At 50.1% G+C, this 11,101-nt stretch overlaps 1 protein-coding gene across 1 annotated transcript; it reads left to right on the top strand.

Annotated features, from left to right (window-relative positions):
• Positions 1–287: 287 nt before the first annotated feature.
• On the top strand, positions 288–3,913 carry CCDC42 (coiled-coil domain containing 42). The gene is made up of 5 exons (XM_026654582.1): positions 288–338; positions 467–664; positions 1,218–1,439; positions 3,071–3,229; positions 3,815–3,913. The coding sequence occupies exons 1-5, from the start codon at positions 288–290 to the stop codon at positions 3,911–3,913; spliced, it is 729 nt and encodes a 242-aa protein (XP_026510367.1).
• Positions 3,914–11,101: the final 7,188 nt, after the last annotated feature.

Below are 11,101 nucleotides of genomic sequence, written 5' to 3' on the forward strand. Positions count from 1 at the left end.
GGGGCCCCTCCCCCCTCCACTCTGTATCACAGCCAGAGATGGTCTCGGGAGGGGCTGGGTAGGGGTGGGTTGCTCTATGTTGCCATGAGCCTTCAACACCAGCTTTGTCATGCCCAGCTTAAGTGGCGTCCATCCCAAAGTCTCAGCCAACATCTTCCCTCAGTGCTGGTAGCAGGGTGTTCTCTGCAGCCCTCCTTAGGACCAGGTGCCAATGACTGTGGAAGCTATGGGACCCCATCCCAGCTGCTGGTGACTGTCTAGTTCCATTGCTGTCCATTGGCGTGATCATGGCTCATCCAGGCTTCATCTCCCCCCCCATAGTCTCTCTCCTCTTCCAAGTACTGCTGATGTTGGAGGGGCGTGGGGCTGGATAGGAGGCATCTCCTTATGATGCAGTCACATCGCTAACCTCCCACATCTCTTGTCTGGGGTTTCCTTTCTGGGGTGGTGGCGGGGGGATTGCTAGGAAAATGACCAAAAGCGAATTCGAGCCCTGAAGAAAGCCAACAAGGAGAAAGAGCTGAAGAAACAGAGGGTGAAGGAGCTGGCCAAGGCCAAGCTGGACATGGCAGTCCTAAAACAGGAGCACCAGCGGCTCTCTAACAAGCTGCAGCAGTACTCCATCTTCAACAAGTACCTGGAGAAGGTGGTCGAGATGTCGGAGGTGAGCCTGCACGCTCCCACGTGCTGAGATGGGGAGCTGAGATGGGACCATAGGCAGGGGCAAAAGTCTCAGGGGAAGATGAGGCAGGGCCCAGGGTTCCCTGCAGCTGGGTTAGTGCAGAGAGCATAGAGAAGCTGAGATGGGTTTCCCTTGTGCTAGAAAGGACCCGGAGAAGGGAGCAGGGCCGTGTGGGAGGGACCTAGGGAAGGGGCTGAAGGTTTTAGCAAAGTGGAGGTGGGACCCCAGGGGCCTGGCCAAGGGAACAGAGAGTAAGGCTGGGATGAGCAGGGCCCTCCCATGTATGCGTGGGATACTCAGGCTAGGGGAGGTGTGATATTTTCCTGGGATGGGGTGATAATGAAGCTAGGGCACAGGAGATACGCTGGTGTGATAAGGATACTCTGGGGCAGATGTGCTATTCTCCCCTGTTAGAGGGGACGGGATGTCCTTCCCTGCCTGGGCTGGGTATCAATGCCACCAAGTGGCAGTGTGATAGGCTGCTGTGCGCCATGCTGGGCTATGGGGCAGTAATGCCCAGGGCGCTGTGCTGCAGTTTGAGGAGATACGGGAAGTCATTGGCCGGTACAAGACGCTGGTGGGCATGCACCAGGATCTCATGCAGTCGGCGCAGGAGGGGCTGGAGATGATTGAGCAGGCGAAGGTGCGCCTGTCGCACTACACGGAGGAGAAGGATGACGAGATCCTGCAGCACAACAACAAGCTGGCGCGCCTGCAGATGCGCTTCGACCACGCCCGCAGCGATGTCATTGTCTGGGTAAGGCGGGTTCCCATACATGCGCCCTGAGGCAGCCCTCTTCCTCCCCCCAGACTCAGGCAGGTGAACTCCCCCAGCTTGCTGGGCAGTGGTAGGACAGGAGGCTGGCAAGGCAGCAGGATACTGCAACCCTGTTTGCTGGGTGGGTCCCTCACCCCTGACCCAATGGGTCACCCCAGAGTTCAATCTGTGACTGCACTGGGCCAGGAGGACAGACCCTGGGTTTCAGGGTGCTGGTGGGTCACAGAATCATAGACGTTAGCCCTTGTGCATAGCAGGAAAGTTCCACTAGGTCGATTTCAAATCAGTCCGTCTACACCAGGGCAAACCCTTGCCACGATTTAAGTCTTGCCTGCGTTGGTTCTGCCTGGCGACCTAAGCTAGACTGATTTAAGAGAGGCGTAACCCAGCGTAAGGCCCTGATTCATCGGAGTACTGAACCGTGGGCCAGTGGGACTCCGCCCACACGTCATGTTAGGCACATGTTGCTGAGTCAGGGTCACTGTGCATCTACACTAGGGGGTGCCTGGGGGTGACAATAAAGCAATGGCATGACCTGGGGGCATTGTTTCTAATTTAGACCAGACTGCTGGGATATGAGAGACCTGTTTGGTCATATCCAATCTATCCCCCCAGGGCCAGGGCTGGATTGTTCCCCACAGGAAGACCTCCATGGCTTTGTCTAATGTAGCTGTAAAGGCCTCAAGTCTTGGGGCTTTCACCAGTCCCTTGGATGATGATCCCAGGGCTCAGAAACCTCAGCATGGATATGGTTTTGCATATGTTCAGTCTTTTCTTTGACCAGTTGTAATCCATGACTCCAAATTATACCCCTTGATTCACCCCTTTCTGCTCCCTATTTTCTATTTATACCCTTCAGATACTTGCAGCTAGTTGTCATGGTCCTCCCAGTTCAGCCAGGGCCCTGTGAGTGATGGGATGACGTGCCTGTGTAAATAGCTGCATAATTCCCCGTTTTAGAAGTGGCCGCAGAATTGTGCTCTGCAATCCAAGCTTTCGTTTAAAATCACAACAAAAGTGAAGAAAACCTTCCAAATGCGACTCATCCTGTCTCATTGTTTGGTTCTGGTTCCTTCCCTATTTCTAGTACTGTTAGATTTGTACCATTACCTCTTTGAACAGTCCCTGATGAAGGCACACTGGCTGCTGCTGCTGGTGTGGATTGTTTTTCTTTCCCAGCGGCATTACAATCTGCATCTGCTGCCCCTTTAGCAGGGTATTTTTTAGATTTCCCCAGCCCTTTCCAGTGCTCCCGGACTGTCCATACATCTCCCCTCTGCACCATGCTCACTAGACTTAGCTCCCCAAACCAGCTCTTGTGAACTCTGACCTGCTTGTGCAGGTGCATTCTGGGAACTTGCCACTACGCTGCTGAATTCCCTTAATGATGATCACCAGCTATGGCTCATGATCCTGAGCCGAGCCGAGACTTTTCCAGATGTGAATGGAAGTGAAAGGACAGATTGATGCTGTGTAGTGTCCAGGGCAAGGGTGGGTACTGCCCAGGTAGCAGATGGGCCGCTATCATATTGGCATCTGCAGTGCTTCGCCAGCCTCTCTGCTGAGCAGCGTATTTCTATGATTTCTGCTGTCCTCTCCTCTCTCCGCAGGAGTCTCGCTGGGCCCACATCCAGAACACAGCCGCCAAGAAAACCCTCATGCTGGGCACCATCAAGATGGCCACCCTGAACCTCTTCCAGAGCGTGAGCAAGCAACTGAAGGAGACCTTGAGCGTGCCCGTGGAGGACACCCACAAGCAGCTGGACATGGTACAGCCAGGCTGATGCCCACCCCTCACCCCGGGCTCAGGGAAGGAGAGCAGCACCTGCCCCGGCTGCAGGCTCTGCAGAGGAGAGGGCCAGGAGAAAACAGAGTGTCTCAGGCACCTCACCCCATCCTGGACAGGACTCTCTAGGACAGAGCTGGGGTGCCGTTGGCAGAGCAGAGGGGGGTGAACACCAGCAATAAATGAGCATGGAGTCTGAATTGACTCTGGTCCCCTCTTGCCCCAGAGAGGGGCCAGTGCAGGGGAAGGAGGGTCTATGTGTGGAGGCACAAGGCTGGATGAATTGGGACGGCGGGTGACTGAACTGGCTACAAATCCCTTGTGTATCTGGGCCATAGCTCCATGCTTACATTAGCTGGCTCCCTGCCCTCAAAGACTGGCCCCCAAAGAGCCATCCCACTTGCTCTGAGCTGGGGATGCAAATGTCCAGTCCTCCTCCTCTGCAGCCCAATTTAAAGCCATGGGAAATGTGCCTTTCAGAGCAGCCAAACACTTGCCATTCATGCTGCAAAAGCCATTCCAAGCAGTCCTAAACCTCCAGCACTGCCATCTCTCTTCTCCACCCCAGATCCAGCAGTTCATCCAGGACCTCTCCGACATCTGGGCAGAGGTGAAAAAGAAGGACATCCAAAGCCGATCAATGATAGTTGTGGTCAAGGACGTGTAAGGGAAACACCAACTGCCCCTGTTCTGCCAAGGGAAGGCTTGGCCAGCTGAGACAGGAAAGGAAAGGATCTCCCATGGATGCTGCAGACTGTACTTCAATGCTCTCCATCCTTCTGGCTCTGAGCTCCTATGCAAACAGAGACCGGCCATGTTATAAAGACAATGTATTCTAAGGACCACATCATTTTCATGGGGTTTGTTCCTCGCATTACATTAAAAACCACCCCATAGCGCCCTGACATAGAGCTGGGGGAATTTCTCCACTTACACTTTGTTGTTGAAAAATATAACATAAGAATGGCCATACTGGGTCAGACCAAAGGTCCATCAAGCCCAGTATCCTGTCCTCTGACAGTGGCCAATGGCAGGTGCCCCAAAGGGAATGAACAGACAAGTTATCATCAAGTGATCCATGCCCTATCACCCAATCCCAGCTTCTGGCAAACAGAGGCTAGGGACACCATTCCTGCCGATCCTGGCTAATAGCCATTGATTGACCTATCTTCCATGAATCTATCTAGCTCTCCTTTGAACCCCGTTATAGTATTGGCCTTCACAACACCCTCTGGCAAGGAGTTCCAGAGGTTGACAGTGCATTGTGTGAAAAAATACTTTCTTGTGTTTGTTTTAAACCTGCTACCCATTAATTTCATTAGGTGGCCCCTTGTTCTTGTATTATGAGAAGGAGTAAATAACACTTCCTTATTTACTTTCTCTATACCACTCATGATTTTATAGACCTGTATCATATCCCCCCTTAGTCGCCTCATTTCCAAGCTGAAAAGTCCCAGTCTTATTATTCTCTCCTCATATGGAAGCCGTTCTATACCCCTAATCATTCTTGTTGCCCTTTTCTGAACCTTTTCCTATTCCAATATATCTTTTTTGAGATGTGGCGACCACATCTGCACACAGTATTCAAGGTGTGGGTGTACCATGGATTTATATAGAGGCAATATGATATTTTCTGTCTTATTATTTATCCCTTTCTTAATGATTCCCAACATTCTGTTTGCTTTTTTGACTGCCGCTGCACATTGAGTGGATGATTTCAGAGCACTATCCACAATGACTCCAAGATCTCTCTCTTGAGTGGTCACAGCTAATTTAGACCCCATCATTGTATATGTATAGTTAGGATTATGTTTTCCAATGTGCATTGCTTTGTATTTATCAACATTGAATTTCATCTGCCATTTTTTTGCCCAGTCACCCAGTTTTGTTAGATCCTTTTGTAGCTCTTCACAGTTTGCCTGGGACTTAACTATCTTGAGTAGCTTTGTATCATCTGCAAATTTTGACACCTCACTGTTTACCCCTTTTTCCAGATCATTTATGAATATGTTAAATAGGACTGGGCCCAGTACAGATCCCTGGCGGACACCACTATTTACCTCTCTCCATTCTGAAAACTGACCATTTATTCCTACCGTTTGTTTCCTATCTTTTAACCAGTTACCAATCCACAAAAAGACCTTCCCTCTTATTCCATGACTGCTTATTTTGCTTAAGAGTCTTTGGTGAGGGACCTTGTCAAAGACTTTCTGAAAATCTAAATACACTATATCCACTGGATCCCCCTTGTCCAAATGCTTGTTGACCCCCTGAAAGAATTTTAGTAGATTTGGCTTGACCAAGATATTTCACAAACTTTTCCTGAATTCCCAAAAAATCCCCCCAAACTCCAAACGTTTCAACATTTTCTGACCAAAGCATTTCTTTAAAAAAAAAAAAAAGCCCAAACCAAAGTTAACTGTTTCATTTTGGGTCAGACAAAATGCTTAGTTCGACACCAAGTGAATTTTTTTTCAACTTTTTGATTTGCGGAAAATTTTGGTAATTGATTTTTCGGAATTGGTAGATGGTCCCAAAGAAACCAGTTATTTGCCCAGCTCTCCCTGGGCGGGGGGAGGGGGAGAAATGATTGCTCTCCCAGTGTAACGGCTATGAATCCTCTTTGGTACTGAGAGAGTGGGGTGTTCTGCATGGGGAAAGAACATCCCGGCGAACCCAACCCCAGAAAGGCACTAATAAGCAGACTGGGCAGAAACTGGTCTGACTGTTATGTATCCCCCTCTATCTGATTCCCTGAACCTCCTCCTGCGCCCAGGGACTGGCTCCAGTGTTTTCACATGAGCTCCCAAGGAATATTCCACTTCACTCAGGGACAGGTCATTTTCCCTAGGTAAAAATTTCCCCAGGCTGATATGGAGGGAATGGAGCGGCTCTCCCAGTCTGGCACGAGGCCTGGGAAGGAGAGCAGGTGCCCCGGGTTGGTGTGAGAGATTGAGGGGTGGGGGGCATGTGCCTGGGCTGGTTTCAGGGGCTGGGGGAGGGGAGCAGGTCCCCCAGGCTGGGGTGAGGGATTGAGGGAGGGGAGTGGGTGCAGGGGCAGGTTTGAGGGGCTGGAGGAGGAGAGGGTCTCCCAGGTTGGGGGGATGTTTGGGGGAGTTAGTGTCCCATGCTGGTGTGAGGGGTTGGGGGGAACAGAGAGAGTCTCCTGGGACAGTGGGAGGGATTGTGGGAGGAGCAGGTCTCTGTGACACTTCCCAGGGGTACCCATGTTTGTGAGGCACCTCGCTAACACCTGCCCTTAGCATGAGGGAGCCTTGTCTGTACCTGCCTGGGCTCAGTTCCATGACACCACCAGTTACTGGCAACACAAACATTCCCCCTTGGCCGCTGTGGGCCCCACTTTCTTTGTACAGGTTAGCGATAGGCACACATTAGTCCCTGTGTCCTCCATGTGTCCCCTGTAGTGTTGCAGCCCCCATCCACAGAATTACCCAGCCCACTGTTCCCGAAGGAACAGTGCATCACAGCTTACTAGTTATACTTTACCACAGATCCGCTCAGCACACAGCATGTAGCCATATTTCTAGTGAAAGCAAGAGTAAGTTTGTTATCACAGGCCAGAGATTCAAATGATAGCAAGTAAGAATATTGGAAACAAATGATTACATAGAAAATAAAATCATCACGTGCTTACTAGACCTAAACTTACCTCACAAGTTATCCTCGTGTCAGAGAAGTTTCTCTCATCCAACTTTCTTCCCAGCATGTTCAGCCAAGCCTGGCTAAGATCCCTCTGTCCTGAAGCAAAACCCACTGTCAGTTCACTTCCTCAGGGAAGGATCCTTGGGGATTCATCTGTTCCCCAGATATAATTTCAAATGTTCATTGTGATAACTCCTAAACAGGCTACCCCCTGCTGGTTTAATATTTTCCTGCAGCTCCAGCAATTGACTGATTCGCCTTTGGCTCCGACTGTAGATGGGCATCCGTTGAGAATTATACAATACTCAGTTTGCACATGGCCAGCCAAAGAGAGAAGTGTCTCTGCCCCCTGCCAGTGAGAAGCATGTGCGTCACCCTTTGGTGACCTGCCTTAATTCACAGTCCTAGCGAGCACCATTTTTAGACTATACACATAACTCCTCACATAGTTTTCCTGTGTATGTCTTGCATTGATGATGATGATCAGTGTGACACAAGCTTTCAGTAGAGACCTGACATGACATTCATGAGTGAACTAGTACGCAGATCCCAGACCCAAGGGATCCCTCTAACCCTTAGGCACTCTGTGCCCTCTGCCAGGTGGCACCAAGAGATCGCTGGGTCACAGACTCCCAGGCTGGTGTGGAGGTTTGGGGGGAGCAGGGCTGCTGGGCTGGTGTGGGGTCTCTCTTGACAAATACCCACCATCGTGCATTCTAAATAAAGGAGAGGGGTTGTTCCAAGCCTCTGGAGGGGGCAAAGTGAGGAACAATGGCTTGAGGCTGTCACCCTATTTCAGTTTGAGTTGGTATCTTAATCAATAGTTCTGTGTTAAAGCGCACTGTCCCTAGAGAGTGTGTCTGTCCCCAGGCTGCTCCAGTTTTACAATCAGCGGGGTGAGACTTACCCTGGAGGCTCTAGGAGCAGATGAAGAACAAACACAGCTACAAGTGAGCTATTGAGTCTTTACTGCAAGTTCCACTCCGCAGACAATCAATGTCATAATCACAAACAACACTGAGCGAGCCCGTGCAATACCCAGCTGTGTGTTCATACTCACATAGCCAGCAATATCAGAGAGCTTCACGGCTCTCTCAACAGGTGGCCATCCTTTGGTGGGGGGGGGTCTCCTGATGGGGCCTTTCCACCTTATCCATACCAGGGCAGGAAACCCTTTTATCCTGGGTTCTAACCAAGCCCACCACCTTATGCATATGTACAAGAGTTCCAATCCCCTTTTCCTTATCTGTACTTCTGCACCCCATAAAGGTTGGGGTACCCCACTTTCCACAGGTTACCCTCTTAGTTCCCTTTATTCTAGGGTTGGTTGCCAATTTTGGTTGGATGTATTCCTGGAGATTTCATCACGACATAATCTTTAATTAAAGATTAATTTTAATTCTTGGAGACTCCAGGCCAGTCCTGGAGGCTTGGCAACCCTACCTTATTTCCATTATGCATCTATGCAAACACGTCCCCATGGTAACCTGAGGTTCCGGCAAAAGTTCCCATGATGTTACATTCATGTCTTGCAGTCTAGACATTGTGGCATATTTTCCTGAACATCACCTCTGGGCACATTCTTTACAGGAATCTTGTAACTTTACTGATCCACAGTTATTCCTGGGTCACTTATGTCAACCCTCCGTAGGCCTGAGACCTAACATGGCTAAACTGAAATCTCACAAGCTTCACCATCCAGGCCTTGCAGTACTTACTGATATACCTGGTGTTATACTCCTATCATACTATCCTATGTAAACCTCTCTTTCACACCTGACTTAATTATATTGAATTGCCAAGGTACGGGCTGACCAATCTAGGCCAAGGGGACAGGGGACGCTCCAGGCACAACAGACGTGTGACAAGAAAGAGAACACAGGGACTTGGCTGCCCATCAGCCGTGAAACATTGCCAAGCATTAACGAGTTATTTATCATTCACATTTTCCATTCAGACTTCACTGGCCTCAGAGCAACAGCCTGCAGGCTTGTCTACACAGGAATGTTTTACTAGTTACACTGAAGTTAAACCAATCTAGCTGTACCAGTATAGCCCCCGTGTGGACACCTTATTCTGGTATAAGATTGGCTTTTTTTCAGCTTAGCTTACACTCCTTCCCAAGTGACATCAGCTAAAGTGAATAAAGGCCTCTGATACCATTGAGCAGGATGCCCACCTTAGCTTATACTGGTATAATGTTGTGTAGGCAAGCCGGGCTCTTCACCCCGTGTTCTAGGCATTGGTAACCATTGTGCTGAGGCCCTGGAATTCAGATCAATCTGGCAGGAGAACGGGAGACAGAGGTGTGTGGGATCCAATCAATTGAAATCAGCCTGAGCTGAAATCAGTATTGGTTTAGCTCTAGTAATGGGAGTGCTTTAAACTCAAGTCCCGGCAGTAACAGAGGGAATTAAATGAATCTTTATTTTCGAGGGAAGCTTTTAGAAAGGCGGCGAGCCTAGTCTTTGGATAATGTCAGAGAATCGATCAAACCACCACAGTGAAAGGAAAGCGCCTCATGTGTCCTTCCTTTTTAGTTTTTAAGGTGGAATTCTGTGCTAGCAAACAGCTCACTGTGTGAGCCCCGGGCTGGTGGGCTGGGGAGGGCCTGCATTTGTGTGTGATCCATGCCTGCCTTGCAAAAACAGCACATGAACCGGTGATAAAACAAGCCCTGTGGCCTCATTTGCACCACTCGGAAACAGTTATTAAAATTGGGGTGGGGGTAGGGCGCGTGGGTGTGTGGACAGTGAGACATGAGGGCAGTATCTATGTACCTGGGTCACTGCCTCCAGATTCCTGTCCAGGGCTTTGGGCCAACCGAGGTACAGACCAGCCTCAAAGGATCCATCCTGAGCCCTGAGCCTGCAAATACTAACACATGAGTACCTTTCAACACGTGAGGAGCTCCACTGCATACCGTCTGATTGCTCAGATGCTCAAACGTATTTGCATGCAAAAGTGTTTGCAGGATCGGGGCCCTAGTTTTTACACAGAACCCATGCAAGCTGGGAGAGGACTTTGGGAGTTTAATGAGCACTGTGTGGCTACTCCTACAGTGCAGACATGATGACTGAGGCTTAGTCATGCAGCTAACCACTGACTAGTCTCGAGTTCAGGAGCTCCCCTGTGCCATGAGATAGCCAGTAACAGGTGAGTTAAGGTCCTACAGACACTAGGGATGGGCACATTTCAAAGCGTTTATAACTGCAGAAAGTCTCAGCACCAGAATGAGTTTTTATAAACGAGCACCAAATAATCACTTGATCCAGTTATAAAAATCAGCCGACCCTCAGGGTGCTGAACTGTTTGCTGAAATACTGAGCTGGATCGTGCCCTCTTCTAATTCAAAGGCATCTGGTTTCAAATAGTCCCTGATGAGGTCTTGCCTTCCCTTTCCAGGGTTTGCCTGCTGCCTCCGCTGCACTCCAGCATCATTACAAAGCTGTAGCATGGGAGACTTATTGGAGATGCTTTCAGCTCCCAGTCCATGCAGGTGGTAACTGAGAGAAACTCAGGCTAGGTCTACACTGGGGGGGGGGGGGAATCGATTTAAGATACGCAAATTCAGCTACGGGAATAGCGTAGCTGAATTCGACGTATCCGATCTGACTTACCCCACTGTGAGGATGGCGGCAAATCGACCGCCGCAGCTCCCCCGTCGACAGCGCTTACTCCTCCTGACGAGGTGGGAGTACGTGCGTCGATTCGGGGATCGATTTATCCGTCTAGATGAGACGCGATAAATCGATCTCCGAGAGATCGATTTCTACCCGCCCGGATCAGTGTAGACTAGCCCTCAGACACAACCCCAAATCAATCATTCACTTCTCAGTCCCGGGGCTCCTTATTCATCTACTCTGCTCTGCGTCACTTTTCTGCACCCCTTGATATTTTCCAGTCTCCTCATCCCTTCCCTTTGCTTCTACATTTCTCTCCTAGTCTCTGCTCTTCCTCTTAATAGGGCAGGATCACCCCACTTCCCCTCTTCTGCTGTTCCCCGCTCCCAGTTAAACGCAAGTCCTGGCATCACATTGGTGGCCCAGGGCAAGGGTTCCTCTGTCCAGTCAATGGCGCTTCCTGAGTCAGACACAGGGAGGCACTGAAGAACAATTCAAATCTTGCCCTCCCCCTGCCTGCCTCACCTCAGACTTTGGGGGGCTTCAGGCCACCTCAGGACTGTCCCCCG

This window comes from Terrapene carolina, unplaced genomic scaffold (assembly GCF_002925995.2).
Source record: "Terrapene carolina triunguis isolate 2854851 unplaced genomic scaffold, T_m_triunguis-2.0 Scaffold192, whole genome shotgun sequence".
In the NCBI taxonomy this organism is placed as follows: Eukaryota; Metazoa; Chordata; order Testudines; family Emydidae; genus Terrapene; species Terrapene triunguis.